At 47.2% G+C, this 20,533-nt stretch overlaps 1 protein-coding gene across 2 annotated transcripts in view; it reads left to right on the top strand.

Annotated features, from left to right (window-relative positions):
* The first annotated feature begins 811 nt into the window (after positions 1 to 811).
* The window catches only part of NIPSNAP3A (nipsnap homolog 3A), a 126,681-nt gene continuing 106,959 nt past the window's right edge, over positions 812 to 20,533 (top strand). Inside the window, exons 1-2 of one of the 2 annotated variants that reach the window (XM_063920426.1) lie at positions 812 to 1,172; positions 14,997 to 15,204. In XM_063920426.1, the coding sequence (XP_063776496.1) occupies positions 1,083 to 1,172; positions 14,997 to 15,204 (298 nt within the window). In that variant the 5' untranslated portion in view covers positions 812 to 1,082. The remainder of the gene's footprint in view (positions 1,173 to 14,996; positions 15,205 to 20,533) is intronic. The other variant, XM_063920416.1, reaches the window with a different exon arrangement.

Genomic DNA, 20,533 nt, shown 5'->3' with positions numbered 1-20,533 from the left:
CCCTTATAGCACCTAAATGTTTTCTCCGTTCGTTTGAGGTTATTTTTTTTTCATGCACCATTGGATCCTCGCGGGCTCGCTTCGCTCGCCACGCTTCGGGCTCTGTGTCTCGCTCCGCTTCGCTTGCCACAGGTTACTATTCCAAATGGTTTGTGACATGGACCCAGGGGCTTATGGGAAAGGTCCTCTCCACGAAGGGAAACTAGATGCTACCGTAATGGAACGTCTCAGCTGCCAAGGAGGACGGAGAGGAGACAGGTAAATGCTGTACTCCTACTCCGATGTTTTTTTGCAGTTGCGAGGACAGTGTGTGGGGGCCCCTGGGACCACCGCCCCATCGTTAATCCGGCTCTGATAATACCTGTCGGTAGCATACCTCCCAACATGACCCTCTCCAGGAGGGACACAATGCTCTGCTTCTGGACTTTTCTCTTAGTGTTTGATTGCCGACACCTGTGTTGACCAGGTTAATGGATTAGAAAGGTGTTTCAGCACAGGTGATGGCAATCATGCAGTAAGAGGGAAGTCCAGGAGCAGAGCATTCTGTCCCTCCTGGAGAGGGTCATGTTGGGAGGTATGCGGTAGCTCTTCATTAATTCACTCAGATGTCAGTGCATCAGTTTGAAAAATAAATCTATTAAATCACTGATAAGCAATTTGCTATTATGTTATTTCTTTTCATTAATGTTGTGACTGTGCTGCTAATCAGCTGAGCTTTGTATTGTGCGGATTCCTATACCCTGGCAAACCAGCAGTACTGCAGTGTGAATGGTACACTCCATATCCCCCGTAAGCTCAGCTGTAGTGGGACAGGCCGGGGGTGGTAGGGCCGCAGCAGCAGCCGTAGGGAGGAAAGGAAACGATCAGGAAGACCATGTAGTGCTGCACGTTCAGAGATCACTCCAACGCCCTGCAAGGGGCGGGGCTGACACTGACCTACAGAACTCAACTTACACACAGAGGATAACTAGCACTCAGCGCTGCACACGTTACCTATACAGCAGGTCGTTAACCTACCAGTCAGTGTTATTGCACTACCACGCAGTGACTTTCCGCTGTGTGTAAAAAGCAGTGCTGGCAGGATGATGTGCACATTACGGGCTTTGTTTTCAAATGGCAAACTGCCTGCTGCTGCCGCACACGTATGGAGTGACATGACAAGAGGGGCACAGGTGAGGGCACTAGTGTATTGTGTGTATAGACTTTTGTATGTATGACATGCACATATCCCCTGGGCTTCAAGGGGCAGCATCTACCCTTACTAGAGGCCATTGTATTTACAGAAAAGAAAAGGCTGCTGTAGGTGCATACTGCATAACTGCTGTTTAATTATTATGAGTGCTATTACATAGTAACTATTCTGATAACGTTCTCCAGCCAGCTAGTACTCCACCATATATTCGGGATTGACTGCCTCCCATATATTCTACTGTGTCCCCTCATCAGGGCCGAAATTAGGATTTTCGTCACCCGGGGCAAGGCAGTAATCCGCCCCCCTCAACAACAAAAAAAGCCTATCAGACTAAAATAATTAGATTATCATTTTTTTTAAAAGGGATACTACTGTACAATATTCCCCTATATGCCTCAAATGTCCTATGCGTCACATGCCCCACCAGAATGTTCAACTATATGCTCCTCTGTGTGTCCTCTTACATTGCACTATAACATAACACTTCATCACTGCACTACATTCTCTTATCCACTGCACTACATAACTACACTATGGTTGATCGCAGCAGGAATTTTGTTAGCAGTTGGGCAAAACCATGGCCCTCATTCCGAGTTGTTCGCTCGGTAAAAATCTTCGCATCGCAGCGATTTTCCGCTTAATGCGCATGCGCAATGTTCGCACTGCGCCAAGTAAATTTGCTATGCACTTAGTAATTTTACTCACGGCTTTTTCATCGTTCTGGCGATCGTAATGTGATTGACAGGAAATGGGTGTTACTGGGCGGAAACAGGCCGTTTTATGGGCGTGTGGGAAAAAACGCTACCGTTTCCGGAAAAAACGAAGGAGTGGCCGGAGAAACGGAGGAGTGTCTGGGCGAACGCTGGGAGTGTTTGTGACGTCAAACCAGGAACGACCAGCACTGAACTGATCGCAGATGCCGAGTAAGTCTGAAGCTACTCAGAAACTGCTACGAGGTGTGTAATCGCAATATTGCGAATACATCGTTCGCATTTTTAAGATGCTAAGATTCAGTCCCAGTAGGCGGCGGCTTAGCGTGAGCAACTCTGCTAAAATCGCCTTGCGAGCGAACAACTCGGAATGACCTCCAATGTGCACTGCAGGGGAGGCAGATATAACATGTGCAGAAAGAGTTAGATTTGGGTGTGGTGTGTTCAATCTGCAATCTAATTTGCGGTGTGAAAATAAAGCAGCCAGTATTTACCCTGCACAGAAACAAAATAACCCACCCAAATCTAACTCTCTCTGCACATGTTATCATACCCTCCAACATTTTCCACACACAAAGCGGTACAAATTAGAAAAAGGGGCGTGGCCACTGGTAAAGGGGGCGTGGCTACACCCCTTTTCCTATACTTTCAATGGAAGTTTGGAGAGCCAAAAATAGGTACAGACCATTAAAAAAAAAAAGGTACTGTACCTATTAAAAAGGTACAGTTGGAGGGTATGTGTTATATCTGCCTCCCCTGCAGTGCACATGGTTTTGCCCAACTGATAACAAAAGTCCTGCTGCGATCATCTTGGAATTACCCCCTAAATGCGCCTATGCACTGCATTACATACCATATATGCTACACTACATCACTATGCTACATCCCCTTATATGCTACACCATATCAGTGCACTACATGCCCCTATATACTGCAATACATTACTACACTACATACCCTATATGGTACACTACATCACTGCACTACACCCCCTTATAAGCTACACCAAAGCCCCCCATCTGGGAGGCAAAGCGGAGGTTGATACTGCTACCTGGGAGCACAGTGAGCTTCTAAAGCTTGTGCGGGGCACTGCATGCTAGTCGCAGAACTGCATGGCAAAGAAGAGAGTTTAATACAGAAGCTGACATAGGAGAGATTCCAGGTACTGGAGCTCACCCGCACAGCTTTGGAGCCAGCTGCGGGCAGACAGGTGGGTCAGATACATTGCCCAGGGAGCTGTCTGCTGTCTCACTGGAGCAGCACAGCACTGCCAGTAAAAAAAAAAAAAAAATAACACTGCTCCTCTGTAACTCCTTGGCTCCCCCTCAAATCCTACACCTGTGGCGCATGCCCCCTTAGACCCCCCTGCCCATATACTTGGTTCTGAGCCTGAGAAGCCGTGTGACAAAATCGGAAAACACATTTGCTAACTATGTCATCATCGGAATATTACAATTAGGTTTACATTGTGGTTGAAGTCGTTGGTAAAAGTCCAGAGCGGAATACATGCTATTTCCCGGTGGCCGGGATGCCATCTGTCAAGTTCCCGACAGCGACATCCCGTCCGCCAGAATGCGGGGTAAGCGGTACACTCCCCACAGGTTCTATTGTCACTGTATGAGTGTCGTGGACACACGCGAGTGAGAATAGTCCCTGCGCGTCTGTATTCTGGCTGTTGGTATCCTAACTGCTGGGATCCCGACAGCTGGCAAATTGATTGCGTCCCATCCAGAACATTTCTCTCAGAGAGTTGGCCCTAGTCAGGCAGAATGCTAAGTGATTGTATTACCGAGCGCCGCCTCTATTGCTGTATATTGGACTTGTTGCCAACGGAGACCTAGGAGGGCACCGGGACAGCTACATTGTGAATGGGAGTGCTGCCATTTGGGTGTGGTATGGTATGCCGGCGGCCGGGCTCCTGCGACCAGCATACCGGCGCCAGAAGCCTGACCGCAGGCATACCAACAGCGTGGCGAGCACAAATGAGCCCCTTGCGGGCTTGCTGCGCTCGCCACGCTGCGGGCACCGTGGCGCGTTATTCTCCCTCCAGGGGGGGGTCGTGGACCCTCACGAGGGAGAAAAACTGTCGGTATGCTGGCTGTCGGGATTCCGTCGCCGGGATCCCGACAGTCGGCAACCTGAAGACCACCCCTGCCATTTTTGTACTTTTTTTTTTTTTTTTTTTAACATTTTTTATTTTATTCTATTTTTTAAATATATATCCCACCATATTCAGGGTTTTAGACCCGAAACGTTGGATATGATGGGCTTCCTTAATTGATTTTACACACAATTCTATTGCTGCTTATATTATATGTATACACACATGTATAAATATAGCACACATGTATGTCACAAACACACCCACACACAGCTATATATAGCACACATGAATGTCATAAACACACACAGCTACAGTATATACAGTAAATAGTGCACATGTATGTGACATACACATAACTACGGTATGTAGAGTGAACAGTGCACAACTATGTCACAAACACACTATCACACACAAAATAAAACACAGTCACCATCATTTAGAGAAAAATAAACAAGCCACCATAATTTATTAAAGTACCCCCACATCCCTCTGCATCCCCAGTCATGAGAATCCGATACACTGCTCCTGAGTAGAATACAGGGGCAGATGTAGTAAGCCTGCAGAAGTGATAAAGCAGTGATAAGTGCAAAGTGATAATGCACCAGTCAATCAGCTCCTAACTGTCAATTTACATATTAGAGCTGATTGGCTGGTGCGTTATTACCTTGCACTTATCACTGCTTTACCACTTCTCCAGGCTTAATACATCTGCCCCACGGTGTCTGAGAGCTGACCCGGCCAGGATCAAAGACGGGATCCGGTCTGAAGATCGACAGTGTCTAGGTCGACAATGTTTAGGTCGACCACTATAGGTCGACATGTCTTCAAGGTCAACAGGGTTTCTAGGTCAAAAGGTCGACATGAGTTTTTAATTTTTTTTTACTTTTTCTTACTTAACGATCCACGCGGACTACGATTGGGAATGGTAACCTTGCCCGAAGCTCGCGAGCCATGCAAGAGGACACGGTGCACTAATTGGGCTTCCCGGTCACTGTACGGAGAAAACCACAACAAAAAACATGAAAAACTCATGTCGACCTTTTGACCTGTCAACCTAGAACATGTCAACCTAAAAATTGTCGACCTAATGATCCACACCCATCAAAGACACCCTTCCCACAGCACCCCTCGACATGTGAGACACACCTGGTGGCTTGCTGCAGAGTCCGTGGAGCCTCACCCAGCTAGCTCGGTGTGAAAGCACTGTCATTTCCTGAGAGGAGCGCTACTGTATGTTCAGCCTGCCTCTCAGTGTAAAATATAAGGAGGAGGCAGCTGCCGAGTTATAGAGACAGCCTACAGAGCTCTTCCATCTCAAAACAATAAATGAAAAAAATCGGTCAGCTGTGGTAATAGATCGGGGGGGGGTGTTCCACTGCGTGCGCAAACGGCGGGAATCCCTATCTACCAGCTAAGGCGCATCTGCTGCGTAAGTCAATGTAGAACAGCTGGTTTCTTTATTCATATTACGCCAGGCAGTAGAGGAGCACAGAATGCAGTGTAGCAAGTTACTGCTATTCCTAAATTACCTGGGTTGAGGTGTTTGGCATGCAGAAGCCCCATCTCCCCCTCCTCCCTTTCTATATCCTATATTTTAATAGGGTTCTCCATAAAAGCAAAGTTCTCTGATCTATGTCCTAGTCTCCCACTCAGAGTGAATGCTGTGTGCAGCATAATGTGTCGCCCTTTGCTCCTAGGCTGATGTAGGGAAATATGTACTACAGGTTGAGTCACTTATATCCAAAATGCTTGAGATCAGAAGTATTTTTGATATCGGATTTTTCCATATCTTGGAATATTTGCGTACCATAATGAGATATCTAGGGGACAAGGCCCAAGTCAAAACACAGAAGGTATCATATACACCTTATACACATATGATGGTAGTTTTATATAGTATTTGTAATAATTTTGTGCATTAAACTAAATTTTGTGTACACCTTACTAGTATCCCCGATAGAATGCAGACAGGGCGCTGAGGTGCGGGCACAATATCCATGTGTGCACTAGAAAAGGGGACGTAACCAGCCAGAGAGGAAAGTGCAGCAATCAGCATCACTCTTTAGGGCGTGCCCAGCTGCTGCCAAGCTCTCCCCTCACTGTGAATAGATGGTGTGCACATGAGAACGCATCTGTTCACAAATGTGGTCACTACATCGCAACATTTTCTACTGGCAGGACACTGCGGCCAGCTGGTGGTGACAGAAGAGGACAGGCTGTTACAGCGGGGCGCTGCCAGGAGAGCAGGGCTCATTTTGCAGTTTCAGAATCAGGCAGATGTGGCGCCCTGCTGAAACAGCCTAGCGTGAACACTACCATCAAACCATCTCCATTCCGTAGAATGGAATATTCATTAATTAGTCATTTTGGATGTGGGAGACTCAACCTGTAGTCATAAAGGTATAATGTACTTGTCCATAAAGGTATTAATATGGAGGATTGGTAGTTGTTTGGAAGGAATATCAATTGACCCCTTATCTGGCGGTTTTCCCCCCAAATCAGACAAAATTTCTAAAGATTGCACCAGATTGGTTGGGACCACGACCTTTAATCAGGTGTAGTAGTCTTGAGACTCAGGGCTTTATTTACAAAGAGGCGGCATTTGTAAGACATCGCCTCCTGGCGGATTGGAAGTGAAAATGTAAAACTGCACTCAGTCAGTGTAAAGCCCAAGTTACGTTACACTGAATGCTAATGCAGTTTGTATGTTTCTCCTTACAAAAGCCGCCACTTCATAAATGAAGCCCTTAGTATCAGCAGCTTTGTCTTTGTTCAACCAGGGTGAACATGAACATGGGTTATGCACACTCATGTGCCAATTACCTGCGTTCATAGGTGGTGGTCTGAAAGGGGCCTTACACTGCCTACAATAGAAAACTGTCAGATCAGCGGCAAATGTGTATTTTGGGTATTGTTGGACAGCTGCTTTTGGAAGCAGCATTCACAACAGCGGAGCAATGCTAAATTGCTCAGGTGCATGGGTGTCTTTCACCGTAAATTGTGGAGGGTTAGAAACTTTATTTCTACTGGGCCACTGCTAATAATGAAGAAAATTTGTGGGGTTTCTTCTCTGAGTTACCACTATTATTGTGAGCCAGTCACTTTAATGCTGTTTTCCTGAGGTCACATATAGAAGGTAAGGCATTCGTGAAATTATGTTTTTAAGATCAGAGATTATGACCTTTTTAAATGGGGTTGGGTACGGGATCCCGACGGTCAAAATCCCAGTGTTTAGAATACCGGCATCGGGATCCCTACCACCAGAATGCCGACAGGGGGGCGAGCGGAACGAAGCCCCTTGCAGGCTAACCGCATTACGGGCTCAGTGGCTCGCTGCGCTCACCACAGAGTCTTTTCCTACTCCATGGGTGTCGGGGACACCCAGGAGGTGGAATAGGTGTGGCACCGCTTCTGGCATCAGGATTCCAGCGTCGTTATTCTGACCTCCGGAATTTCGACCGCCGGGATCCCCACTACATCCCCTTTAAGTGTTGTGGCTTTTCATATTCTTGGACACTTTTTATATCTACTTAAATTTAAAAAAAAACTACCATGTTTCTGATGGTTATTAAACTAAGCTAGTCTAGTGTCCATCTAGACACCACCAGACAATATGAACTTGAGTTTATTGTAGATAACTTAGAATTATTGTATCTCTCTTATCTATAATATAAAATTACTTGTAATTGGAAAAAAAACAAACAAAAAAAAACCCCAAAAAATAAACAAGGTGATAGTAAAAGTAATTGATTCTGACATAAAGTAGACCGCACATGGGGAGTAATTCAGACCTGATCGTAGCAGCAAATTTGTTAGCAGTTGGGCATAACCATGTGCACTGCTGGGGGCAGATATAACGTGCAGAGAGAGTTAGATTTGGGTGGGTTATATTGTTTCTGTGCAGAATAAATACTGCCTGCTTTATTTTTACACTACAATTTAGTTTTCAGTTTGAACACACCACACCCAGATCTGACTCTCTGCACATATTATATCTGCCCCCCCTGCAGTGCACAGGGTTTTGCCCAATGCTAACATTTGCTGCTACTATCAGGTCTGAATTACCCCCATGGTATGGTTTTGCCTTTCTAGCTGGTTCCACTAACTGCTAACTATCCCAGTATTATATTGCATGTGATCGCTGAATTATGTGGTCTGTCCGATAGCAATCCAATTGAATCAGATCTTTCTGAGCAGAAAATCTATTTGGGAGATAACTGTGTGAATTCAATTGTTTTGCCCTGTGGCTACCACTAAGTGGCGCAAAGCAGCGATTAAATTGTTGCTCCATTTAGACTCCCGTTAGCTGCGGCATTACATTTCTTCTCGCAGTCTCCTGAGGTGCAAGAGGAAATGTGTGCAAAGTCCATCGTTTAGGTCCGGACTTTAGACAGGATTAGCTAGTATTTGCGCCTATTTGCGTCTGTTTTGGTGTGATGTGCACGGTATTACAAAAAACCCAAAAAAATTAATTGTGACTCCCGTTCTCCCGTCACTTTAGATGGAAGATTGGGCATGTAAATACAATTGAATTGCCCCCACAAAGTTCTTGCAAGCCAATCAGTTTCGGTGCCTACAAATGGCAAAGTTTGTGCCCATTGCTCTTATGTTTGAGTGATTGGTTGTGGGGTTGTGTGTCTGATACATGAGCAGTTGTGTATGAGTATCAGCTGTCACGGACTCCTCTCTACCTTATTTCTCGCTCATGTCTTCCCCTTTGTAAAGCTCCCTACACATTTGGCGATCCGGCGCGGATATGGCTGACGGATATGGTGGGATGCGTGGCTCCATAGCAGTGCATGCTAATATGGACGAGATTGTCCATATTGGTCTGCATGCACAAGTGACCCGTCACCAACGATGAACGAACGCGTGGCTGCGCATCGTTCATCATTGGTGCCTACACACTGCACGATATGAATGAGTTCTCTTTCATATCGTTCAGTGCAATCGGTAAGTGTGTAGGGCCCTTAAGTCTACCTTTTATGTAACCTGTTGCGTGTGATGCTAAATTATTTTCTCTGACGTCCTAGTGGATGCTGGGGACTCCGTAAGGACCATGGGGAATAGACAGGCTCCGCAGGAGACTGGGCACACTATAAGAAAGATTTGGTACTACCTGGTGTGCACTGGCTCCTCCCTCTATGCCCCTCCTCCAGACCTCGGTTAGATTTCTGTGCCCGGCCGAGCTGGATGCACACTAGGGGCTCTCCTGAGCTCCTAGAAAGAAAGTATATGTTAGGTTTTTTATTTTACAGTGAGACCTGCTGGCAACAGGCTCACTGCAACGAGGGACTAAGGGGAGAAGAAGCGAACCTACCTGCTTGCAGCTAGCTTGGGCTTCTTAGGCTACTGGACACCATTAGCTCCAGAGGGATCGACCGCAGGACCCGTCCTTGGTGTTCGTTCCCGGAGCCGCGCCGTCGCCCCCCTTACAGAGCCAGAAGCAAGAAGATGGTCCGGAAAATCGGCGGCAGAAGACTTCAGTCTTCACCAAGGTAGCGCACAGCACTGCAGCTGTGCGCCATTGCTCCTCATACACACTTCACACTCCGGTCACTGAGGGTGCAGGGCGCTGGGGGGGGGGGGCGCCCTGAGCAGCAATAAAATCACCTTGGCTGGCAAAATAACCACAATATATAGCCCCAGAGGCTATATATGTGGTAATTACCCCTGCCAGAATACAGAAAAAAGCGGGAGAAAAGTCAGCCGAAAAAGGGGCGGAGCCATCTCCCTCAGCACACTGGAGCCATTTCTCCCTCACAGTTCCGCTGGAAGGAAGCTCCCTGACTCTCCCCTGCAGTCTACACTACAGAAAAGGGTAAAAAAGAGAGGGGGGGGGGGGGGGCACAAATTTGAGGCGCAGTAAATATTATAGCAGCTATAGGGGACATAATTCAGTTAGTCCCTGCATTATATAGCGCTCTGGTGTGTGCTGGCATACTCTCTCTCTGTCTCCCCAAAGGGCTTTTGTGGGGTCCTGTCTCCTTTAAGAGCATTCCCTGTGTGTGTGTGTGTGTGTGTGTGTGTGTGTGTGTGTGGTGTGTCGGTACGGCTGTGTCGACATGTTTGATGAGGAGACTTATGTGGAGGCGGAGCAGATGCCTATAAATGTGATGTCACCCCCTGCGGGGCAGACACCTGAGTGGATGGATTTATGGAAGGAATTACGTGCAAGTGTCGACTCCTTACATAAAAAATTTGACGACATGCCAAATGCGGGACAGCCGGCTTCTCAGCTCGTGCCTGCCCAGGCAATTCAAAGGCCATCAGGGGCTCTAAAACGCCCACTACCTCAGATGGCAGACACAGATGTCGACACGGATACTGATACCAGTGTCGACGACGATGAGTCAAATTTAATGTCCACTAGGGCCATTCGTTGCATGATTGAGGCAATGAAAGAGGTTTTACATATTTCTGAAATAAACCCAGGTACCTCAAAAAAGGGTATTATGTTTGGGGAGAAAAAACTGCCAATAGTTTTTCCCCCATCTGAAGAATTAAATGAAGTGTGTGAAGAAGCGTGGGCTTCCCCCGATAAAAAATTGGTGATTTCAAAAAAATTACTAATGGCGTTCCCTTTCTCGCCAGAGGATAGGTCACGTTGGGAAACTCCCCCTAGGGTGGATAAAGCGCTCACACGTTTGTCTAAAAAGGTGGCACTACCGTCTCCGGATACGGCCGCCCTAAAGGAACCTGCTGATAGAAAGCAGGAGGCTATCCTAAAGTCTATATATACACACACTGGTGTTATACTGAGACCAGCTATTGCTTCAGTGTGGATGTGCAGTGCTGCTGCTGCTTGGTCAGATTCCCTGTCAGAAAATATTAAACAGGGACACTATATTGCTAACCGTAGAGCATATAAAAGACTCAGTCTTGTACATGAGAGATGCACAGAGGGAGATCTGCCGGCTGGCATCTAGAATTAGTGCATTGTCCATTTCTGCTAGGAGAGGCTTATGGACTCGGCAGTGGACAGGGGATGCAGATTCTAAAAGGCACATGGAAGTTTTGCCTTATAAGGGTGAGGAGTTATTCGGGGATGGTCTCTCAGACCTTGTTTCCACAGCAACAGCTGGGAAGTCAGCATTTTTGCCCCATGTCCCCTCACAGCCTAAGAAAGCACCGTATTATCAGGTACAGTCCTTTCGACCCCAGAAAAACAGGCGGGGAAAAGGCGGGTCCTTTCTGTCTAGAGGCAGAGGAAGGGGAAAAAGGCTGCACCACGCAGCAGGTTCCCAGGAACAAAAGTCCTCCCCCCGCTTCTTCCAAATCCGCCGCATGACGGTGGGGCTCCACAGGCGGAGCCAGGTACGGTGGGGGGCCGCCTCAAAAATTTCAGCGATCAGTGGGTTCGCTCACGGGTGAATCCCTGGATCCTTCAAGTAGTATCTCAGGGGTACAAGCTGGAATTCGAGGTGCCTCCCCCCCGCCGTTTCCTCAAATCGGCCTTACCGACAACTCCCTCGGGCAGGGAGGCTGTACTAGAGGCAATTCACAAGCTGTATTCCCAGCAGGTGATAGTCAAAGTACCCCTACTTCAACAAGGCCGGGGTTACTGTTCCACACTGTTTGTGGTACCGAAACCGGACGGTTCGGTGAGACCCATTTTAAATTTGAAATCCTTGAACACATACATAAAAAGATTCAAGTTCAAGATGGAATCGCTCAGGGCGGTTATTGCAAGCCTGGACGAGGGGGATTACATGGTATCCCTGGACATCAAGGATGCTTACCTGCATGTCCCAATTTACCTTCCTCACCAGGAGTACCTCAGATTTGTGGTACAGGATTGCCATTACCAATTCCAGACACTACCTTTTGGACTGTCCACGGCACCGAGGGTGTTTACCAAGGTAATGGCAGAAATGATGATACTCCTTCAAAAAAAGGGGAGTTTTAATTATCCCGTACTTGGACGATCTCCTAATAAAGGCGAGGTCCAGGGAGCAGTTACTGGTCGGAGTAGCACTATCTCGGGAAGTGCTACAACAGCATGGCTGGATTCTAAACATTCCAAAGTCACAACTGGTTCCTTCCACACGCTTACTGTTCCTGGGGATGATTCTGGACACAGAACAGAAAAAAGTGTTTCTCCCGCAGGAGAAAGCCAAGGAGCTGTCATCTCTAGTCAGAGACCTCCTAAAACCAAAACGGGTATCGGTGCATCACTGCACACGAGTCCTGGGAAAAATGGTGGCTTCATACGAAGCAATTCCATTCGGCAGGTTCCATGCAAGGACCTTCCAGTGGGACCTCTTGGACAAGTGGTCGGGATCGCAACTTCAGATGCATCAACTGATAACCCTGTCTCCAAGGACCAGGGTGTCTCTACTGTGGTGACTGCAGAGTGCTCATCTTCTAGAGGGCCGCAGATTCGGCATACAGGACTGGGTCCTGGTGACCACGGATGCCAGCCTTCGGGGCTGGGGCGCAGTCACACAGGGAAGAAATTTCCAGGGACTTTGATCAAGTCAGGAGTCGTCCCTACACACAAACATTCTGGAACTGAGGGCCATTTACAATGCCCTAAGTCAGGCAAGGCCCCTGCTTCAAAACCAGCTGGTTCTGATCCAATCAGACAACATCACGGCAGTCGCCCATGTAAACCGACAGGGCGGCACAAGAAGCAGGGTGGCGATGGCAGAAGCCAAAAGGATTCTCCGATGGGCGGAAAATCACGTACTAGCACTGTCAGCAGTGTTCATTCCGGGAGTGGACAACTGGGAAGCAGACTTCCTCAGCAGACACGACCTCCACCCGGGAGAGTGGGGACTTCATCCAGAAGTCTTCCTACTGTTAGTAAACCGTTGGGAAAGGCCACAGGTGGACATGATGGCGTCCCGCCTCAACAAGAAGCTAAAGAGATATTGCGCCAGGTCAAGGGACCCTCAGGCGATAGCTGTGGACGCTCTAGTGACACCGTGGGTGTACCAGTCGGTTTATGTGTTCCCTCCTCTGCCTCTCATACCAAAGGTACTGAGAATAATAAGAAGGCGAGGAGTAAGAACGATACTCGTGGTTCCGGATTGGCCAAGAAGAGCTTGGTACCCGGAACTTCAAGAAATGTTAACAGAGGACCTATGGCCTCTACCGCTCAGACAGGATCTGCTACAGCAGGGGCCCTGTCTGTTCCAAGACTTACCACGGCTGCGTTTGACGGCATGGCGGTTGAATTCCGGATCCTAAAGGAAAAGGGCATTCCGGAGGAAGTCATTCCTACGCTGATAAAAGCCAGGAAAGAAGTAACCGCAAACCATTATCACCGCATTTGGCGGAAATATGTTGCGTGGTGTGAGGCCAGGAAGGCCCCTACAGAGGAATTTCAGCTGGGTCGTTTTCTGCACTTCCTACAGTCAGGAGTGACTATGGGCCTAAAATTGGGTTCCATTAAGGTCCAGATTTCGGCTCTGTCGATTTTCTTCCAGAAAGAACTGGCTTCACTGCCTGAAGTTCAGACTTTTGTAAAGGGAGTGCTTCATATTCAGCCCCCTTTTGTGCCTCCTGTGGCACCTTGGGATCTCAATGTGGTGTTGAGTTTCCTAAAATCACATTGGTTTGAACCACTTAAAACCGTGGATCTGAAATATCTCACGTGGAAAGTGGTCATGTTATTGGCCTTGGCTTCGGCCAGGCGTGTGTCAGAATTGGCGGCTTTGTCATGTAAAAGCCCTTATCTGATTTTCCATATGGATAGGGCAGAATTGAGGACTCGTCCCCAGTTTCTCCCTAAGGTGGTATCAGCTTTTCACTTGAACCAACCTATTGTGGCCTTGAAAATGTATGTTTCCAGGAGGGCTGGAGTCAGGAAAACTGACTCGCTTTTTATCCTGTATGCACCCAACAAAATAGGTGCTCCTGCTTCTAAGCAGACTATTGCTCGCTGGATTTGTAGCACAATTCAGCTGGCGCATTCTGCGGCTGGATTGCCGCATCCTAAATCAGTGAAAGCCCATTCCACGAGGAAAGTGGGCTCATCTTGGGCGGCTGCCCGAGGGGTCTCTGCTTTACAACTTTGCCGAGCTGCAACTTGGTCAGGGACAAACACGTTTGCTAAATTCTACAAATTTGATACCCTGGCTGAGGAGGACCTTGAGTTCTCTCATTCGGTGCTGCAGAGTCATCCGCACTCTCCCGCCCGTTTGGGAGCTTTGATATAATCCCCATGGTCCTTACGGAGTCCCCAGCATCCACTAGGACGTCAGAGAAAATAAGAATTTACTCACCGGTAATTCTATTTCTCGTAGTCCGTAGTGGATGCTGGGCGCCCATCCCAAGTGCGGATTGTCTGCAATGCTTGTATATAGTTATTGCCTAACTAAAGGGTTATTGTTGAGCCATCTGTTGAGAGGCTCAGTTATATTTCATACTGTTAACTGGGTTTAATATCACGAGTTATACGGTGTGATTGGTGTGGCTGGTATGAGTCTTACCCGGGATTCAAAATCCTTCCTTATTGTGTCAGCTCTTCCGGGCACAGTATCCTAACTGAGGTCTGGAGGAGGGGCATAGAGGGAGGAGCCAGTGCACACCAGGTAGTACCAAATCTTTCTTATAGTGTGCCCAGTCTCCTGCGGAGCCCGTCTATTCCCCATGGTCCTTACGGAGTCCTCAGCATCCACTACGGACTATGAGAAATAGAATTACCGGTGAGTAAATTCTTATTTTCTGTATACTGCTTGTTCTGTTAGCTGCATCCATTTATTATTTTGCTTGGTTGTCTTACTGTATACTTATTTTCTGCATCCTTTGTGACCTTGTGTTTTTCCTTTTGCTTGAATATGTATTTTGTTTGGAGGTCCTCTTCATCTTTGTAATAAGCTGGGTTCCCTACTATTCAATGCTGCTGAATTATGTGGTGCTGTATAAATAAACTATAATAGTAACAATTATTTTGTTATGTTTGCATGTATGTGTGAAGGCTTGTTGTAAGATTGTTTTGATCCTTCATATACTTTGACTAGAGTGTTTTATCCTTCATCAGGCTGCAGCTACCTTTGCAACTGGCCCCCGCCAGAACGATACCACTTTATATGAATTCCGCACTTACGCTATCAAGCCTTCTCGGATGAGTGAGTTCATGCAGCTTTCAAAGGAGAAATTCCATCTGCGCACTGCACATTCAGAGCTAGTTGGCTTTTGGACCTATGAATTAGGTGGTCTCAATAAGGTTTTACACATATGGAAATATGGTATGTTAATTATTTGTATTTTGCTGAAAGTGAATAAGTTTTAAATAACTTTTAAGATCATTTATTTACATTATGCCAAAACCACGGATGTGTGCAGTGGTTCCCTGCGGGAGGGTGCAATGGTGCACTGTGGAAGTATGCAATGAAACACAATGGGCATGACTGCGGGCGATTTGTTCAGAAATGAATGCGAATTTTCACCTATATTAAGAGTTAATATCTATGCGACCGCACCACTTGTGGAAGTAGCTGTCATAACTATCAGTGTGTAACTCTAGATTTGCATGCAACTCAGAATCAGGCCCCATGTGAGTACCCTGCCAGTTTGAAAAATAAAATGAGTGCCAGGCAATTGCAGGGTCTGTGATGGGTGCAGATACACAAAGGTCCTTGTTTTATACCTTGGTACATGAACATGTAACAACAAGCTCCTTTGTCTATCTATTCTCCCATAGGGGTATATTTGCCAAAGGTTGATTTCAGATCGGTGTTAGTATTCTGGGGCTAAAACACACATTTACTAACAGATGATTTTTTTATAATATATAGTTAGTAAATGTGTGTTTTAGCCTTGGAAGCCCAACATCGATTAAGATCGACCTGAAATTGATTAAAATCAACCTTTAGTAAATATACCTTATGAGTATGCTCTCTCCTGTGTAGAGGAGCCATAATAACAACATCTTTTACATGGAGTACGAGGCACTATGGAAACCACAAATGATGTCTGGCTCCATGTAAGCTTACAGATCATCAGAGTTTACTATTTATTTTTTAAAAATTTTTTTTAAAACCAGTGAAATAGCTACAAGTTCTATAAGCTGATCTGTCATGTCAAAGTAAAGGTGGGTACACACTGGTAGATATAACGGCCTATCAATTGATCGGCAGATATATCTATAGACGGATCGGGCAGTGTGTTGAGCATACACACTGCCCGATCCGTCTGGGACTGACGTCATGAACTGGGCGGGTGTGTACACACGCCCGCCCAGTTAAGCTGTTAATCACCGCCGGCCGCCGCAGCATGTGTACCGGCGGTTGGCCGACCGGCCGTACACACACAGCGACGTGCCAATATATCGGTAGATATATTGCCCGTCGTCTGTGCTGCGGGGCCAATGCGATACGTCTGGGAACGACAGAGTTCACAGACGTATCGGCTGTACACACTGGCCGACAGACCCGCAATATATCGGCCGTTCAAGAGAACGGCCGATGTATCGGCCAGTGTGTACCCACCTTAAGACCCCGCTATGTAACTGTGGACCGTGGCGGATCCTGTTTATAATGTTAGGAATAACATAACGTGTTTTATTTAAGCTTTGTGCACACATTTTAGGTTTCTTTTATCCTAATGTTAGAGAGGGATTTCACCTTAAGGTAGAATGGGAAGCCCCCTAGCATATTGGAGGTGGGGGAATTTATACTCCAGTACAGTAGATAGATAAAGCATGTTGTCCAACTTGAACTACGTGAGTTCACAATATAATTTATTTATTTTTGAATAAAGACATGAATGACCATTTCTATAATGAGGAAAAAGTTAGTGTCTCTTTAAAGCAAAACGTAAACCCTAATATTAACATGTTGTCATTGCACTTTTAGTTATATGACTGGATTCAATCTGCTTCTGTTAAATTCTGAGTCTGCAAAGTTCTTTCTGCTTGTTATTGTTTTTGTTACTGCCCACTACCTCTTTGGATTGTTCTCATGTTGTGTGCATCATACTTGCCTTCTTTTTTCTTTCCCCTCAAGGACAGGTCCTGGGTTGTAGATGCAAGTGGCTACTGTGGGAGATGGGCCAGGCAGAATTATCTCCTGATGGCCCCACCTATCCCACTGGAGGGGTGGGGCCACGATGAAGCAACTCGCTGGGAATTATTCATCACACCGCCCATCCTGCCCCGTCATTTTCCAAAATTCAGGAACCTATGGACAATTGCAAAAACATACATGCTCAGTGAAATCGTTCAAGTCTCTGAAAAGTTGGTGCTTATCAGGGATTTTGGTTCGCCTGACTGTGGCAAGTGAAATAAAATCCTTGATAAGCTACAGCTCATGCCAGCTTTCTGGGGACAATAGGATAGCCCCTGGTGATACAATCATCTGCAGTAATGACTGTGGGTAATTGGATACCAGCATAAGCATTGCTACACAGAAGCTCATATGACTCCCTGGACCGGATTCAAATGTTAACGTGCCCCCTAACTCCCGTCTAAAGTGACGGCAGATAGAGGGGCGATATTCAAATATCCCCCATTTTAGCCCCTATCGTGCCCAGTACAGTCGGGTTTGCCGCGCAAAGCACCTAAACCTGACTAAACTATTGGGCGCGATCTTAAAAATGTGTGTAAAGTCTTTTTACACGCATTTCAGCTAGCTACCTCCAGGGGTAGCGAGCTGAAAATGATCTTGTCACGTCCATCGGCAGTAACATTAAGAATACTGCTGGCAGGCGCGATCGCGGCCGGGAGGGGGGAGCGCACATTTGAATCCGGGCCACTGACTATGGCGTCATTAAATTGGCAGCATGGTGACTGAACACTTAAGAAGGTGTAGGAGATTGGAGTGCTTTTGTTCTTCTGCTCCTTATTATTATTATTATTATTATTATTATTATTATTATTTTCTCTAACGTCCTAGTGGATGCTGGGGACTCTGTAAGGACCATGGAGAATAGACGGGCTCAGCAGGAGACAGGGCACTCTAAGAAAGAATTCGGACCACTGGTGTGCACTGGCTCCTCCCTCTATGTCCCTCCTCCAGACCTCAGTTAGAATCTGTGCCCGGTCAGAGCTGGGTGCACTTTAGTGAGCTCTCCTGAGCTTGCTAATAAGAAAGTATTTTATTAGGATTTTTTTTTATTTTCAGAGAGATCTGCTGGCAACAGGCTCTCTGCTACGTGGGACTGAGGGGAGAGAAGCAAACCTACTAACTGCGGATAGGTTGCGCTTCTTAGGCTACTGGACACCATTAGCTCCAGAGGGATCGAACACAGGAACTCACCCTTTGTCGTCCGATCCCGGAGCCGCGCCGCCGTCCCCCTCGCAGAGCCAGAAGACAGAAGCGAGAGAAGCAAGAAGACTTCAAAATCGGCGGCAGAAGACTCCTGTCTTCATATGAGGTAGCGCACAGCACTGCAGCTGTGCGCCATTGCTCCCACATTTAACCCGCACACTCCGGTCACTGTAGGGCGCAGGGGGGGGGGGGGGGGGCGCCCTGGGCAGCAATTGAGTACCTCCTGGCAAAATAGAGCATATATACAGCTGGGCACTGTATATATGCATGAGCCCCCGCCATTATTTTACACACAATCGCGGGACAGAAGCCTGCCGCTGAGGGGGCGGGGCTTCTTCCTCAGCACTCACCAGCGCCATTTTCTCTCCACAGCTCCGCTGAGAGGAAGCTCCCCAGGCTCTCCCCTGCAGAATCACGGTAGAAAGAGGGTAAAAAGAGAGGGGGGGCACATAAATTTAGCGCAAAAACAGTATATACAGCAGCTACTGGGTTAACACTAAGTTACTGTGTGACTCCTGGGTAATATAGCGCTGGGGTGTGTGCTGGCATACTCTCTCTCTCTCTCCAAAAGGCCTTGTGGGGGTTCTGTCCTCAAATAGAGCATCCCCTGTGTGTGTGGTGTGTTGGTACGTTTGTGTCGACATGTTTGACGAGGAAGGCTATGTGGAAGCAGAGCAGGTGCAGATGAATGTGGGGTCACCGCCGACGGCGCCGACACCTGATTGGATGGATATGTGGAAGGTGTTAAATGGTAATGTAAACTCCTTGCATAAAAGGTTGGATAAAGCTGAAGCCTTGGGACAGTCAGGGTCTCAACCCATGCCTGATCCTACAGCGCAGAGGCCGTCAGGGTCTCAGAAGCGCCCACTATCCCAGATTGTTGACACGGATATCGACACGGATTCTGACTCCAGTGTCGATGGCGATGATGCAAAGTTGCAGCCTAAAATGGCTAAAGCCATCCGCTACATAATTATAGCAATGAAGGATGTATTGCACATTTCAGATGTAAACCCGGTCCCTGACAAGAGGGTTTATATGTTTGGGGAAAAAAGGCAAGAAGTGACTTTTCCCCCTTCACATGAGTTAAATGAGTTATGTGAAAAAGCTTGGGATTCTCCTGATAGGAAAGTGCAGATTTCCAAACGGTTACTTATGGCGTATCCTTTCCCGCCAACGGACAGGTTACGCTGGGAATCCTCCCCTAGGGTAGACAAAGCTTTGACACGCATAACTAAGAAGGTGGCCCTGCCGTCACAGGATACGGCCTCCCTAAAAGATCCTGCGGATAGGAAGCAGGAAGGTATCCTGAAGTCGTCGGCCTGGATGTGTAGTGCTGTAGCAGCATGGACAGATACTCTGTCTGAGGAACTTGATACCTTGGACAAGGATACTATATTACTGACCCTGGTGCATATAAAAGACGCTGTCCTATATATGAGGGATGCCCAGAGAGACATTTGCCTACTGGGCTCTAGAATAAATGCAATGTCAATTTCTGCCAGAAGGGTCCTGTGGACTCGGCAATGGACAAGTGATGCCGACTCAAAAAAGCACATGGAGGTTTTACCTTATAAGGGTGAGGAATTGTTTGGGGACGGTCTCTCGGACCTAGTTTCCACAGCTACGGCTGGGAAGTAAAATTTTTTGCCATATATTCCCTCACAACCTAAGAAAGCACCGTATTACCAAATGCAGTCCTTTCGATCGCACAGAGGCAAGAAAGTCCGAGGTGCGTCTTTTCTTGCCAGAGGCAGGGGTAGAGGAAAGAAGCTGCACAATACAGCTAGTTCCCAGGAACAGAAGTCCTAGCCGGCTTCCACAAAATCCACCGCATGACGCTGGGGCTCCACAGGTGGAGCCAGGAGCGGTGGGGGCGCGTCTCCGAAATTTCAGCCACCAGTGGGTTTGCTCACAGGTGGATCCCTGGGCTATACAGATTGTGTCTCAGGGATACAAGCTGGAATTCGAAGTGATGCCCCCTCACCGTTACCTCAAATCGGCCCTGCCAGCTTCCCCCATAGAAAGAGAAGTAGTGTTAGCGGCAATTCACAAATTATATCTCCAGCAGGTGGTGGTACAGGTTCCCCTCCCTCAACAGGGAAGGGGTTACTATTCCACAATGTTTGTGGTTCCGAAACCGGACGGTTCGGTCAGACCCATATTGAATTTAAAATCCCTGAACATTTACCTGAAAAGGTTCAAGTTCAAGATGGAATCGCTGAGAGCGGTCATCGCGAGCCTGGAAGAGGGGGATTTTATGGTGTCTCTGGACATAAAGGATGCTTACCTGCATGTCCGCATTTAT

The sequence above is a fragment of the Pseudophryne corroboree genome, chromosome 1, assembly GCF_028390025.1.
Source record: "Pseudophryne corroboree isolate aPseCor3 chromosome 1, aPseCor3.hap2, whole genome shotgun sequence".
In the NCBI taxonomy this organism is placed as follows: domain Eukaryota; kingdom Metazoa; phylum Chordata; class Amphibia; order Anura; family Myobatrachidae; genus Pseudophryne; species Pseudophryne corroboree.
The sequence above is the reverse complement of the archived record's forward strand: the minus strand, read 5'-3'. Positions and strand labels throughout refer to the sequence as shown.